At 35.3% G+C, this 24,488-nt stretch overlaps 1 protein-coding gene across 3 annotated transcripts in view; it reads right to left on the minus strand.

The window, feature by feature from the left end:
• Positions 1-1,448: 1,448 nt before the first annotated feature.
• Positions 1,449-24,488, minus strand: part of LOC120240815 (RAB3A interacting protein) — a 52,573-nt gene continuing 29,533 nt past the window's right edge. For all 3 annotated transcript variants that reach the window (XM_039245656.1, XM_039245654.1, XM_039245655.1), the window contains 8 exons: positions 18,140-18,235; positions 11,923-12,000; positions 11,160-11,363; positions 8,006-8,134; positions 6,649-6,761; positions 4,149-4,248; positions 3,999-4,068; positions 1,449-1,774 (listed from right to left, as the gene is read on the minus strand). In XM_039245656.1, coding sequence (XP_039101587.1) covers positions 1,692-1,774; positions 3,999-4,068; positions 4,149-4,248; positions 6,649-6,761; positions 8,006-8,134; positions 11,160-11,363; positions 11,923-12,000; positions 18,140-18,235 — 873 coding nt within the window. In that variant the 3' untranslated portion in view covers positions 1,449-1,691. The remainder of the gene's footprint in view (positions 1,775-3,998; positions 4,069-4,148; positions 4,249-6,648; positions 6,762-8,005; positions 8,135-11,159; positions 11,364-11,922; positions 12,001-18,139; positions 18,236-24,488) is intronic.

The raw sequence follows: 24,488 nt of genomic DNA on the forward strand, positions 1-24,488 counted from the left end.
ATGATCTCTGATTTCCTCTCACTCCCACTGTACTGATGCTGTAAAGAATTTTAATTCTAGATTGTTATGGATATACTTTATTTTCTTTAGCCTTGCTTTATATTCTTTTGAAGTCATCCACAAACTCCATTAGACTCTCTTTTTTCCCTAAATCTCTTGAAGCATCTCTTGGATTTGTTCCTCTTCATATTTAGGTACTTTCTCCAAGAGAGTTTTTTAAGTGCTTTTAATTTGCAACTTTGTGTGAAAAATTTTCTGAAGTTTTGAAAGTCTAAGAACATGTGTATTATGCCTTCATATTTGAGTAACTATGTATCAGAACATAAAATTCTAGTTTCAAAGTTCTTTTCATGTTCAATTTCAGATTCTTGAGGTGGGCAGCATGGTAGTGATGGTTCCTACCAGTCCATACCATTCCATACTCAAATATCCTTTTGTCTGTAAAGTCCCATCCATTTTGGTGATTCAATCTTCTATAGGTAAGGTTGACCAAATCTTTGAAGACAGGATTGAAAACAATGCCATCTTCAGAAAACTAGATCTCTCATACAATGCTGCTGTAAACAGAAGTTTGATTAACTGCTGTAGAGGGCGATGTGGCAAAGCAGGTCAAGTATTTTACAATACACATATACCTTGGCCCAACAATTTTACATCTAGGCATGTACATGAAGGAAACAACCCAACAATGTGGAAAGAAATATGCATAAAGATATTCATCACAGCATTATGATACAAAAAATAATTTAAAACCTAATTTCCAAACAAATTATATGAACATCCTATAGTCAAACCATGTAGTAATTAAAAGGTATAGAAAAAATATTCAAGTTAAAAAAGAAAGTCTAGGGGCATCTGCATGGCTCATTCAGTTAAGCATTTGACTCCTGATTTCGGCTCAGGCCATGAACTCAAAGTTTGTGAGTTCAAGCCCTACAACGGGCTCTGCGCTGACAGCACGGAATATACTTGGAATTCTCTCTCTCCCTCTCTCCCTACCTCTCTCTCTCTCCCTCAAAATAAATAAATACACATTTTAAAAAACAGTAAAAAATAAAAAAAATAAAGTCTACTTTTTGTTTCAGAAATATGCATAGGCAGGGAGAAAATATCTGAAAGCCGAAAAGCTGTTCTTCAGAAATACAAACGTTAGAGATGGAGAGACTGAAGTGGTTTTTGCTTTGGTTCTTTTCGCTTCCTTTAAATAAAATCCTTCCTTGAGGCTCAATCTACAAAACAGACAAAAATAGAGCCATTCTTGTCGGGGAATAGAGATGATTCTGTCCACTCAGCCTTCCTTCTTGCCTGTCACAGGCTGCTGTGTGGTTTGAAAACTACAGTCCAATACATTCAGCTTACCCTACAAGCCATGTCAGAGCTAGAAGAGAAACCAAAAGCATGTTCAATCTAACATTTATGTATTTCTTTATTTAGCCTTTTTTTTTTTTTTTGGCAACTATAAATTACAATCACCAGTACACCTGTAATTGTTTATAGTGTGTTCAACTAAAGAGTAAGCAACACAGCATAGGTCAATTTAAAAGAAATCACAGTACTTCTTAGTGTAATCTGCAAAAGAGGGAAGAAGTCTTGGGCCCACTCCTTGGTAATAAATATCAAGTAACCATAAAAATATCCAGCCATTTTCCAGGTATTCAGCGAGGTTCATGCATGGTCCCAGGCAGAAAGCATCAGAGTTCCTCTTTGAAATATCCCAGCTTTGCCAATGACATCTCTTTTCTTAACTGCATAACTTCCCAAAACATCTGATCAACTATACAAATAGAAAAGGAGACAGGTAAATCATAAATTGCCATCCTCATTATTTTTTAACTGTTTCACTGAAAATTTAACATTAGCTGAAATGCCAAGTGGGCATTTCTTAATGACGTACTGAATGCCTTGACATTTTATTACTACTTCACAGAAACTTCTTCATGTATTTGTAAGCATCCCACTTTGATCACAACTGTTTGTTAGATATATCAATGACCACGTTAGCCAACAGAAGGCAGACACTTTCAGTGTCCTGAGTAAATGGCAATCCTGGTGCCTTCATAAGTCATTATACTCAATCCTCAATTATTCTAACTCACGGATCTTCTGGCTCTAGTTTGCTACATCTTGACCATTCCACTGTTTATTAACACCAACAGAGAGTAAAAAAGGGGAAAAAAAGAAAAACAAAAGACAGTCCAGAAAACTCAGAAGCACTGTTTATAATAATAAAGGTTTTGTATACGGCTCAAATTAGAAATAAAAACAAATGTAGAGGCTGATCTGTAAATTTCTATTATCTCTACTTTGGCAAGCCCCCTCTGTAAGTGGAAAAACAGTGGCTTTATATTTCACACAAAAGGTCTCCTCCCTCTGACACATCATCAGATTAGATTGATTTAGATCAGTGGTTGTCAGCTAGGGGAGATTTTGTCCTCAAGGGTAAATCTGACAATGTCTGGATACATTTTTCATTACTCTATTCTACTGAATAAGGCTCAGCAATGGTGTTAAACCATCCTACAATGCACAATATAGCCCCCACAACAAAGAACTATTCAGCTCAAAATGTTCATAGTACCAAGCCTCAGAAACCCTGCTTTAGATTTAGCTGCCCTAAATCCTTTTTGGCAAAAGGCACAATGAACAGATTTTAAAATTAGTAATATTTATTTGCGACAAACTCGCACAGTGTATGATGTATACCAAGTACTGTGAAGTGGAGAAGTAACAGACACCAGAGAAGAGACCATGTGTATCATCATCACCCCCACTACCACCCATAACAATTTCTTCCTACTTTCAAAAGGAAATTATCTTTCATCTTCCCTAGAAAAAATTTTTTTTTATTTTAACAAGGAGAAAAACCGTGCTTGACAATTTAACATAAACCATCTGTTCTGTGGTTTAAATTCTGTTATCTATCAACAGGTATTCAAAAATATTTCAATTTTACGAAAAGTTATCCAAAGTATTGTACAGTTTAAAGACTTTGCCACTCAGGCTTTTGAAATTAAACATTAATAAGAGGTTTCACCCTCATTCTTTTAGGCATCAAAATCTAATTATATTGGATTCTAAATAAATATGTCTCTTCTCAACATACCAGAGCTTTAGAAATACCAAACTAAGCTTATATCAGCATGACTAACATTTCCACAGAATTAAGAGTTTACATTACTGAAGATAATAGGTTTCTTCTAGTTTTTAAATATAAAAATATTTTCAGGGCCTAAAAAAATATGAGTAAGAAATTCCCCTAACAACATCCATACAAAATGGTATGGACTCATCCCTAGCTTAGGATTTGCTTTTTGTTTTAAAATAATCACATGTACTCAAGAAACACTGCTTTGGAGCTGTTGGGCCTTATTCATTTTTGTGCCTGGCATTTAAGACATCTGGCTACAGAATCATCAGTAATCATGAAAGACTATATTAAAAATATTAAAACACTCTCATGAGGTTGGCTCTCCTGAATATATCATCTACATGTTTCTGCTGATTCAGAATACAGTAATCATTATCCCATTCAGAACTATCTTCATGACTGCTTTATTAATTGACACAGGAAAGTAGGAAATATACAAAAAAATTATTGTTAGATCCTCATGGTTTCCACCAATTAAAATAAATATGACCATGTCTAGAGCTTGAATAATGAATTTATTATTGAATTGAATAATAAAAATGAGTATTTTTATTTCTTACGAGTAAATTCAATCAGCTAATTAATAGTTCCCTCACATTTATGATCTGGCTTATCATATACCTTTAAGAGTTACAACTGATCTTGTTTAAAACTCAAAATCAGAGTAAAATGAGGCAAATATAATGATTAAATCATTTTAAGAGACATCAGTTCCCAAATTCTCCACATATTAGAACTGTAAGAGATTCAATATAAATGCACCAATAATAAAGCTTGAACATTACTACTATGTTTCATACATTTTGCTGAAGTTCTATTTAAACATTTTATAACAAATTAGAATACTCACCATCCTGCTGTTTCACGAGCCCCTGCTGAATATATCGAATGTATGTAAAAAAGTTACATACAGAGGTGATCTAGGCCAAAAGGAAAAAAAAGTCATAAGTAGTCAGATGTCAAAGCAAGCTTTATTAAAATTCATGGTTAAGTTACTTACCCTATATCTGCAAAAAGGAGAAATATAATAATAGTTGCTTGAGTCTCCTAATTTAATTCTGTGTTTACAGGGCTTACTCTGGCCAGTCAGAGCACATTTTCTGTAAAATAATGACAAACTTTAGTGTTTTTTTTTTTTTTACATGAAAAACATTTTGCTCCTACCTTCTGTACAAGTTTTACATTCACTAAGACAACAAATATTTGAGACCTACTGTGTACCGGGCACTGTTCTAGACACTGGGCTATAGTGATGAAAACGACAAAGACCCTGCCCCCTTGGGGCCTACGTTCTAATATAAGCTCAACAGAACATTCACCATGGTTTTCAAACAGAAACAAAAGGTCTTAAATATACATCCTATCCTGAAGCAAATTCACAAATGAGTAACCAGCCACGGGGTGTTTCTCAGTTTCCCAATAGGACTTCAACTATTTCCTCAGTCTGAAAAAACCCTGATGATGATCGTTCAAGTCCCAAAATGTGTTACGAAGGCAGTCTGCAGGATAAGTTTCTAGCTGTGGTACTTTTTGGCATGTTTGGTTGGAGTATACGCATTTAATGTGGCACTCAGGCCTGCGAAATACAGAAGAATAAGCCACCTTACAAAAATACTGACCCTCAATAACTATACAGAGTACACTATTTTCAGACATATCATCCTTTCGGTTTGGACTATGGACTCTAAGACCTAGTATGAAGGCTTTCTGGCTGGAATAAGGCTATGAGTCTCTTGAGGGCGGGGACTGTATCTTATTTATATTTAAATACCAGGCACCAAGCATGTGCCTGGCACACAGCAGACATTCAATAACTGCTGGCTAAGTGATGAGCCCCGGTCATTGTACAGCTCAATACAATGACACTGGCTTGTCTGTCAGGACAGACCTGTGGCACCCAGCTCGTTCCCTCCTAAGCTAGGACCGCGGCTGAACACAACTACCCTTCCCTCTCAATGCAACATGAGTATAGCTGTAACTAAAATAAAGTAGCCAACGTTTTAAATAACATTATAAAGTATGTACTAAAGAAAAATACATTACATGAACATTAAATTTTAGCTATACTTATAAGAAATATGATACAAATGTGCCTCCATATTAAGAAAACAGATGGAGAATGTGTATTTAAAATAGGATAATTTTGGAGGTAACCATTCCAACCAGAAAAGAATCCTCATCTCTTCAAACAAAGTTTGCCTCACTGCTCCTTTCTTAGAAAATTCCATGGGGCACCTGGGTGGCTCGGTCAGTTAAGTGTCCAACTTGAGCTCAGGTCATGATCTCATGGTCCATGGGTTTGAGCCCCGCATCAGGCTCTGTGATGACATCTCAGATTCTGTGTCTCCTTCTCTGCTTGCACTGTCTCTCAAAAATAAAATTTAAGATAAAATGTTTTTTTACTAAAAAAAATTTCCTTTAATGATCTATAATAATATTTTTATAATACTAACTACTAGCTTGGGAAGGATAAAAGATCAAGAAATTTCAGGCACAAGTGTTAAAGTACTTGGAACTTCCAAAGGGATAATTTAAACAAGAAGGAAAAGTGCACTGAACTGATAAAAATCAATTTATATACTACTCTTTCAGAAACAGACATATATCTATTTGTCAAGTATTTTGTCTGATTTTGAAAGTGCTTTGCCAAAGTGTTTTTTTGTTTTGTTTTGTTTTGTTTTTTTATGTCTTTATTTTGAGAGACAGAGAACGAGCCGGGGGGGGGGGGGGGGGNGGGAGACAGAATCCAAAGCAGGCTCCAGGCTCTGAGCTGTCAGCACAGAGCCCGACATGGGGCTTGAACCCACAAACTGTGAGATCATGACCTGAGCTGAAGTCGGATGCCCAACTGACTGAGGCACCCAGGTGCTGCATCACTGGTTTCAGTCTTTCCTTCTCCTAGGACTGGACAGAAAAAAGCCTGCCCTGCTATGAAATGTGGGAGTCTTACCTCTGAAGGTTTATAACTGCCAAGTAGCTTTCAAGTATGGACGATAGAGCCGATTATTTACCCACGTGTGAGTCCTTTATACGACAGTATGAAACAAAAAGACTATTCAAGTCTTTTTTGGTACCCTGTTTTCATGCTTGATAAGATCTGGTCTAATTCATGGTCTTCCTAAACTATTTTTAATGGCAACCTCAGGAGGAAATATTTTACGATGAAACCTAGTACACACAGCTTTGTGTACAACAAACAAGAATTCTGCTTATGACCCACTAAACTGATTTTATGATCAATTAAGGAGTCACAACAGATGGTTTAAAAAAATGCTTCTAACACCTAGACCAACATATATATATACTTTTAATTAAAAGGTTCTCCCCTTGATGCTAAATTTGAAATACTACATCTTGCACTGAGGATTTTGTCTTTAGTTGCACAAAATAGAAAACCAACAAGAAATGTAACCATTTAAAACTAGGAAAACAAAATATTTGCAACATATAAAATTTTTAAAACTCCATGTTTTCTACAAGACACAGTACTAAAAACATACTTTGGTCCTCCACATTCGACTGCAGAAGCTTTCACAAATCGAACAGGTTGTAATCCCACTGGTTCAATGCTTAGAGTATTGTTTTCCACAGCCTCCAGAACAGCTGAAGCCAACTTTAAAAGAAACAGAAAGTATCAGAAGCTATGCTAGCATAAAAATATTAAAACTGTATTCTATAACAAATTGATCTTTAAAATTATTCTTTCCCTAAGCGCTACTGTAAGCTTGGTCTTAGCCAAAGAAAAAGAAAGAAACTATACAATCTTGGTTTGAGTTATTTTTTTATAACTCAAATGTTGTTATGAAGGGCAATTCAGTTATAACTAAGTAACTTATCTCATTATCTGGAAGACAGCTGAAGGTATTAATTCCAATCTCTGTCCATTTCTTACCCACAATTAACATCCACTATTAATGCCACTTAAAGATGAATTAATGCCTTATTTTGCTAAATTTATGCATATTTTTGAATACTAGTCATTCATAACACAGCAATATATACTAATTACAGCTATGTATTTTCTGAGCTTGTATCTATGTGCACAAAAGAACTAGCTGAATTATCAAATATTAAATGCCCAGATGGAGATGGTAGCAAGTGATCAAGAGCAGCTGAAACCGGCACATTGCTGCAGTCTGGCAGATTACTAACATGGAATGGCCTACCTAGAAACAGACACACAGGCACAGTGAATAACAGATCTACATATCAAAGTGATTTACTGTTCATTTTAACTTCTCCTGACAAGTAAGGTTATAATTAAATCCTCTAAAGACTTAACATAAAACTCTTAGGATTACATTTCTTAGACACTGACTGACAGGATATTTATAGGCAAACCTTCCATATGTACAAATTAAAACTATGACCTTATGTTGGTATAGTACCTTATATTTTTTAAAAAATTTCTTATGTACTAATTAGCTTCATTTTAACCTTTTAACAACCCTGTGACACAGGCAAGGAAGCCATTTTTTTCCGTTCTGAAGATGAAGGAACTAAGTATGATTTTTTTTTATCATGTAGAGATAAACCCAATAAACACCTCAGAGTGTAGAGAACTTCCCTTACCCTGAGCCTTGGACTAAGAATCAAGAAATAAGCCCTACCCCCCATACACATTTAATACTTCACCCCAGTGCAACAAACACTTCACTACATGAATGATCCTCGCTCAAATAAGCAAAGATGTTCAGTAACTGAATGCCAAGAAATTATCATGATTTTAATACGGAATGAAGAAAATGGTAAATCATGTTAGAATAATTTATTTATGTAACAGAAAATATACAATATGATTTAGCAAAAGGTAGAGGAAACACTCTAATGCATGCCTATTAAAATTTTAAAAATTACCTCACTTTTTGAGAACGTTAAACATGGAAAGATATCTTCCTGATAAATTTTGTCTAAGAAAGGACACGATCTATCCATTGTGGGATCATCCTTCCAAGATCTGAATTCATTATACAGAGATAAGTCAGCCTGACAAACAAACCAAAGAAAACATAAAATAATCTTTTTAAAGGTACAAACATAAAATTACTTTATAAAACCAAAACCTAATTAAAACATTACTGAAAAAGTAATGTTTACTTTTCATTTAAAATAATGAACTGAACCATTCTTGATTAGTTACAATACACAGTACCAACTTTCTTTAAAAAATCCAAACTCTCAAACAAATTCAAATGACCAGCCCTTTTCCACGGACCCACTATGGTGGCCAGTGATGCTACCATGATCTCCACCCTGTCCCTCCGAAGTGCTGAGTTCCTCTTAAGACACAGGTGCGCACTGCTCTGAATATAAAACAAATGCAGAGAAGTGTTTTCTGAACATAATCCAAAAGTAATCTGGAGCCAAGTTAATTAAATAAAGTGCTTAACTAAATGGAGACTAAATTGTGAAACCTAGTTTGGGTCAAGAGTGACACTAACTGTTCTGCTATTACCTGAAGGCACTTTGAAAAGAATTTTGAAAATGTTTCTTATATAAGCAGCAGGTCTAAAGGCAGCACATATATACCCTCCTAAAGTGACTATCATAAAACACAACATTTATTAAGACCTATTTTGCCACAGCAACATCAGTGACTACTGTCTGAATTATCAACAATAATTCAGGCTGGCATCTGCCTCCCTGTTCACTCTTCCAGTTGTCCCTCTTCTCCTCTCCTCTGTTTAATAAACTGTTCCCTAAGTATTTTTCCCTGCAGATGCCCTCTACTCCGTTCAATACTACCTGTCACATACAGAGTCACACCTGCCCTCAGCTACCCACTCAAGGTAGTGCCCCTCATCCAGCTCTAAGCCCCTCTCGTCCAGAAGCCCTGGACACACCATAAACGACACACTGACTACAGCTCTGGCCTCTAGGACAGCTTAATCACATGTGCAGGTGGCTTCCATGGAAGTAATAAAAGGCTGAGTCTATCCAAGCTTTCCCACAGACTATTTTTAAAGGCATATAATGGTAATCTCAGTGTGAATTTTTTTCATCCCGATCCATAAATTCTTTGAATCAAAACTAAAGAGAAAAGGATTTTTTTTAAAAAGCAGATAAATAATACTTACATTTCCAAATTCAATTTCTTTGTAAAGTCTACCCTTTAATGGACATAAACCCCAAAGCAGGTTAAGTGGTATTCCAGGGAACGATTCTAGTTTAAACGCAGTAATTTAAACTATTAAGAGCTGACCCTGGGCCAGGAACTACAGTAAGCACACCCCAAACACTTAATCTTCACAGCTGTGCAACACAGACATTCTGATCTTCATTGTTTTAGAGAGAGAAACTAGGGCTGAGCGAGGTGAAGTAACTCGCCCAAGGTTACAGATCAAGAAACCAGTACAAGTTCAGACTCATGTCTAAGTGACTTGACTGCAAAGTCTTACATAATGTGAGTGTATGCGTACATGCATGCACATGTGTTTTAAGTGCTTTCAGCAGATATGCTGCAAATGTCGTAATGGTCATATTTTCTATAAAAGCATGGACATGTTTAACTTTCTTTCCAACTGTTTTACCTTCTTCTAAGGCTTACACGGGTCAACATTGTGTGTTTCCTTTGTCTAATAAAACTTTTTGAGGGGTGCCTGGGTGGCTCAGTCAGTTAAGGGTCTTGATTTCGCCTCAGGTCATGATCCCACATTTAGTGAGTTAGTAAGTTCGAGCCCCAAGTCAGCCCCAAGTCTGCTTGGGATTCTCTGTTTCCCTCTCTCTCCGCCCTTCCCCTACTCATATGTGTTCTCATTTGCTCACTCTCAAAAATAAATAACATTAAAAAAAAAACACTTTTTGATAAGTTTTCACAAAACATTAGGGTACAGGATATATCTGGAAAGCAAAAAGTTGTATGTTACCTATTCATATTTTAACAGTTCATAAACTAAAAACTTTAAAACGTTTCATGAGAAAACATTTAAATTTCATTAGTGTAAACAACAGAAAACAAGATATATAATCACACACTGTGAAATCACAGCAAAAATACAAGTTGTACTAAGCAATTTAAAATGTTAATTAAATTCAAAGATATTAAGGATATAACTTTAAAAAGTTTCTTAAATATTTCACGAACATGAATTTTAGATTCTGTCACATTCAGATTTGGCCACATACTGAACTTCTCTCTCACTAGCATCTTTTTTATGAACAAGTACCAAAAAAAATGCAATTCAATTAAAGTAAGTAACCACCCTGGTTATTCAATTTAACAAATTCCTGGCTTCCATGCAAAAACTTACCCAAATGAGCAAATACAAATTCTTAAAGATTAATGGTGAACCTGAATACAACAATGTAAAACAGAGCTCCAAAAAAGTGGGGAGAGGGATGGCCGCTCCATGATCAATCCCCTTGCAAATGCTTTCTCATCTCAATGACCAAATCAAAAAATATTTTATAATCATACAATTTTACTAAAAACAGCTCAAAATATTTCCAAATTGTCTCAGTCACCTTCCTAACATACCTTTTAAAATGATAAGGCTACCACTAGTTCTATTTTTTGTTACTTACTTATCTGAATAAACTCTCTCTCAGTGAAAGAATATAAAATTCTACCTCTCCTAGAATTTAAGTAAAAAGAACGTCCTGTTCAAGAAAATCACCTAAAAAAAAAATAAAGAAAGAAAGAAAGAAAATCACCTTATTTTCACACATTTCTTCTATTCACACTTAGTTAGAGCACCCTACCAGTAAATCTGACCAGCCAGATCATTAAAGCCATCCACTCTCCTTTACATAACACAAGACAGTTTGCTCCCTAAATGAAATAGCAAGATTAAGAAACTTACCAAGTTTCCAGCAGGTACTCCAAGGTCGCCAAGTAGAGAATGGAACTGGAGATTCCCTGAAAGCAGCCAGCTCTAGATAAAGCCTCCCCCATCTTAATATTGCATATTTTGTACTAAAAGTTTTGCTGGCAAAAATCATAACTGATACGTCAGTGATGAGAACTACTAAGTATCAACAGAGTCAGAGGGTACAGTCCTTGACGCGTTACCTCTTTGCAGTCTTTTACAATTGGCTGTATCACACTGAGGTCCTGATGACTGCCGCTCATGGCGCTGCTTGTACTTTTATTTCTTGTATGCCCCCTTTTAAAAGGTGTCTTTCCACCCGGCAGAGGCTCTTGTGTGGGTGATGTTGGAGAACTGGACAACACGAGTGTCTTCAAAGCGGCCACTTCGGCTTGAAGTACATCAATCTTGAAAAGAAATCAACACAGTCCCATACACTAAGTATGTTTTATGACAGATGCAGCTAAATGTCAGCAATTTGGTCAAAACACTTTGCTTTCAAAGATGAATATAAGCTTATTGGTATTTGCTGTGGAGTAATAAAAAGAAAGTAAAACCAAAAAAATCTTTTAACGTTTCTTACAGTTTGGATTCAGCTGTTATTCACAATGTTAAAGGAAATTTTTTAAATTATCAAAATGTCTAACACATAATTCATGTGAATTTTCAAAATCTTCAAAACAGAATAGTGTAGGATTATGATTATCTAGTCTTTTTGAGAATACATGTGATTCACAAGACTTTAAATCCTTTGGTTCTAATATCAGTGAACCCCAACTGCTCACTATTAATTGTATCTGTGTGATGGTTATTCTCTATTTTATAGTTTCCTGCAGTTTCCAAGTCTTCTAAAATAAACACTAGTTTACGATAGGAACAAAAGCAATCAACATTAGAGTATCCTTAAAACAGTAATCACTGATTTCTTTATATTTTTTTTTTACTATGAAAGCAGCAAAAACTTACTTTTCCTTGTGCTTCCTTTAGCTGCTTTTCTGCTGTTGCCTGCTTAACATTTGCTTCTCTCACCATCTTATGAGCTTCCTGAAAAAGGCGAAATCTCAAATTTCAGAAACGTATTTAGCATTTGTTTTCAGAAATCTTTCAAAAAGTGTCTATGACTGTAGCAAAAACGTACTACCAATATTTAACCTGAAAATTAAGTATTCCATGTCAACTCCTGAAACAGAAATTGTCACCTGCTAGAGAAACTAGCAGGAATTAGGATTAGGTACCTTCTTTTAGTAGTAGTATCACTGAGGTAGCCAAGTTGAGTTCAATCCTCCTGATCAATGCCTGCGTAAAAGACTGAATGCGAAGAAGGAGAATAAACATCCCACCCATCAAACACAAATTCTCAGTAGTTAGGTTTCTATAATTTGGTCACATATGTATACTCATATTCATAGTGAATATGGTCACATATGTATACTCATATTCACAGTGAAGGGACAGGTAAAAATATTAACATGTCAATAATGCTGCAGTTTGTAGGAATGAGAGCTGAGAAGCCTTAGGGCTTCCAATGAAAACATTCACAAAATGATATCAAGTGACAATTCTGTGCAGAGTAATCTAAAAGGGCAAATCTTAGGTTAGCCTTTAATAAGGTCTTAATTTTTTGTACAATAACTATAAAACTCTGGGCATTTAATTCCTTTTTCTTTTCTTACATTTATTCATCAAACATTTACTCATGACATCTCTTGGTGAGATACTGTTCCAGGTGCTGATAACATACTGGGAAAAGAGACAGGGTCCCTGTCTCTTAAGGAGCTTATATTCCGTTTACATTGTAATAATCAAATAAAATGTCCAAGTAAAAATTCTGGCTTTTAATTTCAGTGCAATATGAAGCCTGATGATCTTTCAAGGAAGACAGTCACTGATCTTATTTTTTTTTAAAAATCACTCTACTGTAAAGAATAATCCCACAAAGGATTAAGGATGAACTGGAACAGTACATAGGGTGCACAAGATAATCCCCCGGTATTTAAGAACATGTATGTTAGGACTCCAATTTACAGTTTATGAGAAGGAAGAAAAGCAGAGAGGGAGAAAGGAAGGAAAGGAAGAAGGAAGGAGAAAGGAAGAGAGGAAAGAAATCCGCTTCAAAGACATTTAATACGTGTTTGACAATGGCGTCCTAAGTCTGTCAACTTTTCAGCGGAAGAGTAGACATTCTCCACATCAGAGTCTGACAGCTGCACGCCCATTTATTCATTTGCTTTTCTAGTACTATAGTGAATTGCAGTTTGTTTACATACCCGTGATATGAATTTACAGATCACATTAGCTTAAATAAGAGATGCTTTACTATCAATGCTTTACAATGAGATGACATTAACTGTGAAAATCTTCCAAGCACAATTACACTGTTTATCTTTATCAAAGTCCTTAAGAGCTGCCGATTTAATAATGAGGTAAGCATTTTTCTTTTAAAAATAACAAATGTTCCAGATTTGCTGAATTTTTTTGACAAGTGGCTGTCAACAGATCTCTGTTTGGAAGCTATTTTCAAAACAATAAGCATATCTCATCTGACCCTTCAGGACAAGTGACATTTTAACTATAAATGCAAAACATGTGAAGGAGAGATTATATCTGTGTAAATGTTTAGAAATGGACTCTGCCTTCCATAACAGTGGACTATGCAATTTGGACCAAACCTTACACGGAGAATAATTAGAAAAGCTGGACAAGATTTTTTAAAATGCGTCTGAAGGCATTAGAGAGCTAACAAAATAGTAAAGAACTAGGGGGCCAAGATCCAGTAGATGATGTAAACCCAAAGAGAGCTGGAATCTCGGGTGCCTTTTCCCTTAGCAATATGAGGGACACAATAAAAAGGTGTAACATACTAGTACTAGGAGTCCCAAAAGGAAAGAAGAGAGACCTAGAAGGAGGCAGAAGCAACAGCTAAAAAGAAAACGCATCGGATTTTGCAAGTTGACATAAGACATCAAAAAGCAGATTCAGAAAGAGTTGGAAAATTTTCTATCACTCTGCCATTCTAAAGCTGAAAAAAATAGAAGTATCACATACACCAGGGGTCAGCAAACTTTTTCTGTAAAGGGTCAGACAGTAAGCAGTTTGGGCTTTATGAGTCATGCAGTCTGCTGTAATACTCAGCTGCAGTGTGAAAGCAGCCACAGACAACACATGAACAGCGAACGTGGCCATTTCGATAAACATTTATCAGCACTAAAATCTGAACTTCAGTTTTCATGTCACAAAATACTCTCTTGGGTTTTTTTTCCCTAACCACTCAAAAATGTAAAAACCAATTTTGGCTCATAAGATTGCACAAAAGATAGGATGTAGTTTGCAGACCTCTGATATAAACATTCCTGTCTATACACTTCCAGAATTTGAAAACAGAATTTTTTTCCTATCTGGTTAGCAGTGATTCAAATGAAGAAGGTTTTTTGTCTTTCTTTCAAATAATGTTTAAACTTCACAAATAATTTGTTGGTATTAGAGAGTACAAATTAACTAGAGAATGCTCTGGAAAAAGTTTCACATAACCAGTAATGAAACTGAAAATTCAGTATAATGATTTAATATAGGGAAAGATGTATTTCTTCCATTTGGATCCATGAATTTGTGAGTTATTAGCTGCATTACATCTAATTTAAAACATGGAATTTAGACCAGAGCTTCATCTGAATCATAAATTTCAAAGATTAAAATTTTCCAGAACAAGGTAACATACTCAAGTGTACTTCTTTCACTAAAAAAATATACACATACACACAATATATTTTAGTGAGAACAAAATACTTCTGTACTACTATTAAAAAAAAGCATTTACAATTGATTTGCTTTTTAAAACTGTTGTTTTATAATTTATATAATAATTTAGCATGTACATGTAATTTATAAGTAAGTATATATGCTTTTAAAACAGTGCCTATCACATAGGTAACTCTGAGTATTACTTATGTTCATCATAATAAAGGTACATGCTCAAATTGTTCTTTTATAGGTTGAGTACATGATCAAAAAGTGTGGCATCTACTGGGCTGGGTAATAAATACTAATGGCTTATAAAATACAGACAGTCTGAATGTGAGATAAAGGAGATTACTCCTTTTCTGTAGCTTGATACAAACGGAAGCCCCATTTACAATTTTCAGAGTACTTAAAGCAAGGGTTGGGGTTATGAATTTGAATCCCAACATTGCTCCTTAACCTTTTATGCCTCATTTTCCTCACAGATAAAATGACAAAAATTTTCACTATATGCCTCATAACATTATGGAGAGAAAACTAGGCATATTATAGACATTTACTAAAAGTCTGACAAAATGTAAAAAAAAAAAAATCTTAAGAATAACCCCTCTTTTCTTTCCATGTTAAGTGAAAACTACTTTGTAAAGCATTCTTTCAACTAATTCCATTTTATATGACCTCAAAATCTGAGCTACTAGGTAGGAATACATCTACATAACTTTAGAGTTCTTGTATTTGATAGTTATTTTAAGGCACAACTTTGCTACAAAGTATAATTATATCCAAGATGATCCATACACAACAAATGCCTAATTTGAATCTACATGTTAAGTTTACCAAAGTTGTACAAATTGTTTATTCAAAGTAATCTTCAATTAAAAAAAAATATATATACACACCTAAAATGCAAGCAAACAATTTTTTCATAATACAATGGTAAACTTGAGATTATGAAAACACAAAGAGACCACAGAAGAGCTTTTAGCACCTTTTTACAAAATTCATAAATAACTGGTTTGAATACAATTTTCTTCATTACTAAAATCATCTTTAATTAATTTAACTTCTTTCCCAGAAAGAATACATAGTTATCAAGGTTATTAGCCATTAGCAGGTCAGGGATAGATCAGGGACCCAAAAATTTTTTTTGGCATACTTTTTCATTCATTGCAAAAATGGCATTTCTGTTCCTTCACATCCCATGATGGACAGGGAGAAGTTTCTCCTGTTTGTTCTCCTCCTACTTCATCTAATACAATATCCATGCAAGTGCAAATGAGAGGAAGTAAGCAAGGCTAAAATTATGGGCAGGCACGTGAGAAACTTAACACATTTGCTTTCTTATTTAGTACCCATACATCTTTATAAAATTTTTTTGGCTAGACAATATTGGAAGAGAAAGTCTAAGGTTTCTGCATACCCCTTCTACAAACAAAAATGTGACAAGTCATATAGCTCCTATCTTCTAGATCTTTAATTCCCCACTCTTCCCATCCTCATGTTTATCTTTCTCTGGTCTCTGAAGACTAGCTAACAAAAAATAATAATAAATCAGTTTTTCAATGCTCATGAAAGAAAATGATCCTAAAAAAGACAGAGGACAGGGGCGCCTGGGTGGCTTAGTCGGTTAAGCGTCCAACTTTCGCTTAGGTCATGATCTCGCGGTTCGTGGGTTCGAGCCCCGCGTCGGGCTCTGTGCTGACAGCTCAGAGCCTGGAGCCTGTTTCAGTCTGTGACTCCCTCTCTCTCTGACCCTCCCCTGCTCAAGCAGTCTCTCTCTCTCCTAGAAATTTATAAAACATTAAAAAAAAAAAAAAAAAAGACAGAGGACAGAACAAAGGTGTATGGAGCCGTGGGGGCACAAAAAGTCTACATCTGAAGAAACCCCCGTGTTACCGTTACTTGTAACGGTAAAAACGGTGGAGTATGCAAGTTGATAGATTAGGACTATCACTACAATGACCATGTAAATTAACATGAAAACATGTTATTTGAAGAAAAATACAAAATATATTAAGATTACAATTATGTAAGAAAATATGCAAACCTCTAAAACTGAAAGATGTTGCATACATAAAAATAACAAAAAGGCAAGAAATTTTTCTAAAATCTTTTACTACAAAGTTTTAAAAACAAATTTTTAGAGGAGAAAAAAAGAAATTATTGATAAGTGATAATGACATTAGTCATTCCAGTAACACATCAACCTGTCTGAATAAGGAACTTTTATTTTAGGGCCAAAACTAAGTATGATGGTTAATTTTACGTGTCAAGTTCACTAGGCCACTGGATGCCCAGATATTTGGTCCAACATTATTCTGGGTGTTTCTATGAAGGTGTTTCTGGATGAGATTAACATCTGAATTGGTATATGAAATAAGGCAGACCGTTCACAATGTGGTTGGGCTTCATCCAATCAGTTGAAGGACTGAACAAAACAAAAAGGCTGATCACCACGGAGTACAAGAGAATTCTCCTGGCCTCCAAACTCCAAGTGAAACGTCAGTTGCGCCTCAAGCCCGTCAGCCTCAGGACTAGAACTGCACCATCAGTTCTAAGGCTCTCAAACCTCACACCTGGACTATCACTACAGCATCAGCTCTCCAGGGTCTGCAGGCTGTTACCTTACCCTGCAGATCTGGGAAACAGCCAGTCTCCATAATCGTGTGTGCCAATGTTTTATTTCAATGTCTCTCTCTATACTTGTGTCGGCACATAGACACGTACTATTGGTTCTGTGTCTCTGAGAACCCTCACTAATACATCAAAAATGCAAAATGACAGTATCAATGGAACCCTTAATGAGAAACACCGCTAGAGCTGGGCAAAAATTTTGGTCCTGTTGGTGGGCGGGAGATAAGTGTGGGAACGACTGGGTGGCTCAGTCGGTTAAACATCCAACTCTTCATCTCAGGTCAGATCATGATCTCACAAGCTGTAAAATCAAGCCCCATGTTGGGCTAGGTGCTGACAGTAAGGAGTCTGCTTAGGATCCTCTCTCCCCACTCCTCCCCACCTCCCCCTGCTTCCTCTGAAAAATAAACTTTAAAAAAAAAGTGTGCCTTCTAACAAGTAGTTGTGCTTTCTAACAATCCTCAAACCATCACCTATCAGAGAGCTACAAGGGTTTCCCATCCTTATTCTGGAGTCATAAGCTTATCTTAAAGTAGCCTCTAAATACTTGATAAAAACAAAACTAAAATTTACATCTTTTCTTCCCACATAGGCATTTTTAAACAACCAGATACTGGTAGCCAACAGTATCTTTCCCCTTTTCCATCATTTTAAATTGCAGACTCCAAATTTCTTAGAGATGTAATTTTTCTTAGACGACTTAGAAAGTATGTGTGAAGCTAAGAGTTACTTTTCCAACATTCCCTCAAAAAACAAGTCCATCAATGTAAAAGAAGCAAGACGTTGCTCTTGGCCAACACGTAAATAGACCAACCTCAAACAGACTGGCTGTGAGCTCCTCCAGTTCCTGTCCGAGTTGATCTCGTACTTTAGAAAGCCTCTCACACTCTTCATCTTTTAACTTCAGTTCCTATGAGAAATTGATCATTTTACTTTGAATTTCCATAGTTTGAAGTTAGTTCAACAGACTACATAATCTTTACTAATAAAATTACGGAATATTTATACTCTCCCCTCCTACAGTGTTCAAACTAAAGATGTTGATCTAGTACTTGCTGGGCAAAAGAAAAGGAGACAAATCTAAAATTATAATTATTTCTAACTTACATATTTAAATTTTCATGTTTCTTTCATGGGACATACATAGATTAAGTATGATTATATACTACAGGTGAAAATAAACAATTAAATAACTTCACTCTTTTTTCCCTTTTCTCTCAACATACTTATTTCCATCCAGGAAGGAATTTCTTTAATTGCACTCATCCATCTCAATAAAAGTTCATTGGATTTTCTTCATGTTTACTTTAAAATTTGTTCACTTACAGATAACTATGTAACAAATGGCAATTAGTCTAAATTTCCATTATGAGGTTATATCCATTTAGCTCTATAACCAGAGGTAAATGATACATATTTGCAATTAAAACTAAGAAAAATGTTGATGACAAAATCACTTCCTAACATTTATACATGACTTCTCAAAAGGTATCAAATAGATGTTTAAAAAATCCTTTATTAACATGTAAATAATATGAAATTTTATATGCTATCCTAAATTAAATTTTCAAATTTAGGGATTAAAAAATCCAAGCTTCCTATATATTGGTCACAATTACACTAATGAAATAATGGATCAGTTCTCTTCTAATTGCAGTGCCAGCATAGTTTTTGAATCCCCCAAGGACAACTCCTGAAAACCAAATATATCAACTGGAATTATCAGAAGAACCCACTGACTACATCTTCAACAAAACTACGTAAGGAAATCCCCACAAATCTTAGGCTGTGAGAGGACGTGGCTACACTGCCAACACCACAGAATCAGCAGCTATGTATGTAGAAGGGACAGCAGGAAGTGGAAACAACTACAGACGTATCCTATGAGGCCTCAGAACCCAAAAATCGTTATGAATACTCCAAAGGAGAGGCCTCGGCCTCTCTAGAAACTGGGAGAACAAGTATGAGAACAAACTGAGAAACTGAGGAAGGTTTTTACAGGCTCCAAGTTGCAGGTGGAATGCAAAAACGTGTATGCAGTCCTGACGCAGCACACAGTAGTGTAAGGCCCTGAACTCTCAGGAATCATACAGCGTTCAGCAAAAAGACCCTTCCAGTACAAAGCCCACCCCAAAGGTAAAACTCTTGGAATATGAAACCAAATTGCAGGAAAGGAATAATGGACACAGAGAGAAAGAAGGCTCAAATAATAAAGGAGAAAGAGGGTGACAAGGTTTCAAAGGAAACAGATCACAGAAAGTAGCGTAAGAAAAAAAGAATTATCTTTTCTTCTATCTAGAAATATCATTTCTAGACTTAACGTTAAGCCTGTAAAGTTTACAGAGACACTGGGCTAGAGGAGAATATCTTCCTGAACAAGGTTTACCTCTGAAAGACAGATACACCACTAAGCACAGAAGGGAAAGCGTTTGAACGTAAAACTGAGAAGTCTATCTTGGTTTATCCTACTCCTTCACAGGAACCTCATCCTAGTAGTCCGGGGAAATTCAATTCATTTAAAAATGGAAAACAAACACAAATAAGTGAGGTTACCGCAATAAAAAAAGTTAAACACAAGCTAAGTCACCTATTATCAGATTGGTATTAAATTGTCAATAGCATTTTATGCTAAGAAACAAGGGAATAACATTTTTTTTAAATATGTATTTTATTTTTGAGAGAGTGCAGGTGAGGGAGGGGCAGGGAGAAGGGAACAGACGATCAGAAGCAGGCTCTGTGTTGACAGACTGACAGCAGAGAGCCAGATGTGAGGCTTGAACTCCCGAACCACAAGATCATGACCTGGGCCAAAGTCAGACACTCAACTGACTGAGCCACCCAGGTGCCCCCAAAATAACATTTCTAAGATACTGAAAGGAAAAATGTAAAATAAGAATTTTATATTCAGCCAAGTATAAGGTCAGAGACAAAACTTTACAGAATCTTTCTCCTATGAATGTGACTGAGTGATCAAGTAAAGAATGAGATTCAGATAATCCCAATGAAGCTGGAGAAGCTTTAACACCAAGGACTGGCGGTAAGAAACAAACATATTTAACTGTAGAACTACAACTAAAAGGTGAGAATATCCAAAGAATGAAAAGACAAGCCCGGGAGAAAATATTTGCAAAAGACGTATCTGATAAAAGACTATTACCAAAAACATACAAATTCTTAAAACTCAACAGACAACAGTATTAAAAAATGGGCAAAAAACCTGAGGAGACACTTCAACAAAGCAGACATAAAGAAGGCAAATAAACATATGAAAAGATATTCAATAGTATAGGTCATCAGGGAAATGCAAATTAAAACGATACCTATTAGGGTGGCCAAAATTCAGAACACTGACAATGTCAAATGAGGACAAGAATGGGAAGCAACAAGCACTCTCAGACATTGCTGCTGGGAATGCAAAATGGCACAGCTATGTTAAAAGACAGTTTGCTGCTTTTTATAAAATTAAACATACTCCTACCATATGATCCAGCAACTGCACTCCTTACTGTTTACCCAAAAGAGCTGGCAACTTCGGATGACACAAAAACCTGCACAGAGATGTTTATACATCCCTAACTGCCAAAACTTGGAAACGACCCAAATGTCCTTCAGTAGGTGAATGAATAAACAAACTGTGGTACACAGAGATAATGGAATATTACTCAGTCATAAAAGGAAATGAGCTAGTGAACCATGAAAAGGCATTGAGGAAAATGAATACATAATTATTAAATAAAAGCATCTAATCTGAAAACGCTACGCATTATATTATATAATTCCAACTATGTGACATTCTGGAAAAGGTAAAATTATGGAGACCATAAAAATATCAATGGTTGCTAGAATTTAGGGGCAGGGACGAATAAATAGGTACAAAAGATTTTTAGGGCAGTGAAACTATTCTGGATAATTCCACAATGGTCAATACATGTCATTATATACTTGTCAAAATCCATGGAAAACAGAACACCAAGGGAACCTTAATATAAACTCTGGAATTTGGGAGGATGCCAATATAGGATCATTGATTATAATAAACGTATCATCGTGGGATGGGATGTGGATAGTGCTGAGGGGCCATGCAGGTGAATGGGAACTCTGTATTTCTCCGTTTTAGTGTGAACCTAAAACTGCTGTAAAAAATAAAAAACTTCTCTTTTTTAAAAAGAGATAGAACTGACAAAACCGTTACTTAAATGTTAGGAGCTTTAGGAATATAAAAATAATACACACACAAATAAGAGAAAGGTGAAATTAAAGTCACAAACTTCATAAATATTAATGGGGAGCAAAAGTATACAACTTGAGGCTCACAACTAGTATAAACCTAAACTAGCTAAGAGTAAGAGATTAACACTGAAATAAAGCTTTAAAATTAAATGATATAAGTGAAATAAACAGGAACTAGATAATTTCAGTATTGCTTATGAGCAGGGAACAAAGGAAGTATCTAAAGAAAGGCTAAGAGGTACATATATACCTTTGATTAAAGAAAAGAAACAACCTGAACGGAAATCAAGCCTTCCAAAATACAAAATAACAAAAAGGGAGAGGACATGAAGAAAACAGAGCACATAAGGAAAGGGTCTGTATACACACAAAGGAGACATCTGAAAGCTACGTGACAGAAACCAGCCCAAACATAGCACATTTATCAATAAAGGTGCATGGACATAACTCACCTAATTAAAAGAAAATGATTTTCAGATTGGCATAAAAAACCAAATTCTACCTCTATACTCTATATAAGAGACATCCCTAAAACATAGTGATTCAGACAGATTTAAAAAAGAATGGGAAAAATATGCTGAAAAATAGAATACAAATAAAAGTAAAATAGGAATCTGAATCTTGATATCAGACTAGACAGAATACAGGGCAAAGATTACTGATGACAAAGAAAACTTCATAATGCTAAAGATCAGAATACAAAATGAAAACATTAAAATACTGCCAAATACAAAAATATAGAAGTAGTCCTAAACAAATAGGAAGGCCATACCATGTTCTTGAGTAGAAAGACATCATAAAGATGCCAAAATCTGTAAACTGTATAATTTTATATACAACTGTAAATCTGTAACTGCATAAATTTAATGCCACATTGTTTCAAACTCTAAAATTTCACTACTTTACAATATCCTATGAAAACTAAGTCCATCTATTCAACATTTCCCACTAGGCGATCACTATGGTAATTCCTCAGGATACAAAACCACGTAAGACACTGCCCCTAGAGAAATCTCCAATCCATTACAGCAATACATTGTCATTCATGAAGGCAAAATTCTTGAATAGCCACCTATCATCTACCAAAGTGGCATAAACCTCACCCTAATATTTAAAAATGCACTCAATTTCCCTTTTCAGAGTTATCTCCTTTGATCCATACTATAAAGCTAGAGTTAAACTGGTCTGATTCACTCTTGTTTCACTTCCCATCTGAGCCCATCCATCTGATCTAACCTTTTCCCCATAAACGTCTGACTACTTTCTCTATGCTTCAAGGTCTATCCTCAGTCTACCTGTATGAAGTTGAATTTGTAATTCATGTGAATATTTCTTAGAATTTGTACTTTTCATTATCAGAATGTTATACTGTAATATAGCTATTCAAACTTCATTCCTTCAACAAACATTAATTTTGTGTTGATTGAATGCTAATTCTTCTGTTAGTATCAGGCGTTCATCTAGGTGGAGACACAGAAAAGGAGTGAGACCCCTATTAATGATTTTCCCATTCAGGGTGGCAAATCTTTAAACAGATTCACATGGCTATTTGATAAGGGCTATAGTTGTGATGCACACACATCAGGAAACGGAGGAGTCTGACAAATGCAGAGGAAGGAATAAAAGAGTATGTTTTATAGTAGCTAAAGATGAGGAGGGATGGCAACCACAAAAAGATAGTATCAGGAAGTTAGGTTTAATGGCCTGTCCTGAAAAGCACTGCCTTGTAAATCAGGATTTCCTTTAAAGACACAGGGAAATTATCTCAAAGTCAAACGGGAAGTCACAGAAAGATGTTAACAGGATAGCAACAATCAGATCTGCAATTCAAAATGGTAACTTGGAAGTGTGGAGAGGTTAAAAAAAAAAAGACTAGAGACAAGAAAAGCAGTTCACTGATTACTGGTATATTTTAGGCAGTAGATACAAATTTAGATTGGTTGTACTGAAGAAAAGAAATTTGAGAGATATTCAAATCACAGAACATTAGGACTGATCAAGTATATTCCAAACTTAAGACTATCATTTTTAAGATAAACATTTTATACGTTAAGAAATAGTGCTGTCAATGAAACGGTCTTTTTTCCCCCACTTAGAATTTTCATTTTATACTCATAGGAAGAACTCTTTTAAGTTGACAGAGATTTTTATTCTTTCTATTTATATTTTCCTGTTTTAATGCTATCATAATGAAGTCATTTTTAAGATAGTTAAGCCAGTAATTAAGACCAACAAATAAACCTATCTCAGAGAATTCAACTGAATTAATCACAACATGAACAACTATGATCAAGTTCACACACAAGTAGGCAATGGTGAGTGTCATAACAGTTAAAATGGGGAAAAAAATGTACAACTCAGAATCAGTAAACATGACCACGTATATATGTCTTTTCTTCCCAAATAGTAAACACCTTAAAGACAGGGTCAAATCTAATTTATTTTTGCCCCTTACAGGGCCTTGTACAATGTTGCCAATACTTTAGTTACTCAAGAAATAGATCTGGTTTTAAAAGAACATAGTACATGTTTTGAACATCCATGGCCAGAGTTAGTAGAACCATGCTGAATATGGATTTGATACAGGTACATGTGTTTGAGTGCTTTTATCTCGCTGCAACCATTCCACTGAATTTTACTTTCTAAGTTATTTCACTCTCTTTTAAGAAAGAGCAATTAAAAGTTGAAAGTAACACATTACACTAGTGGGTCTCACACTTAGTGACTTTAAGAAACAACAAGGGAGTGTATTAAAGATGCATATCCTCCAGCCTAAATACGGTATTATTATTTCGGCAGAATCTGGGGTAGAGTCCAGGAAGCAACATTTTATTTTATTTACTTTTAATTTAAATCCAAATTAGTTAACATATAGTATAATAATAATTTCAGGAACAGAATTTAGTGATTTATCACTTGCATACCCAGTGCTC

Source organism: Hyaena hyaena, unplaced genomic scaffold, assembly GCF_003009895.1.
Source record: "Hyaena hyaena isolate Hyena2069 unplaced genomic scaffold, ASM300989v1 scaffold_262, whole genome shotgun sequence".
NCBI classification, from domain to species: domain Eukaryota; kingdom Metazoa; phylum Chordata; class Mammalia; order Carnivora; family Hyaenidae; genus Hyaena; species Hyaena hyaena.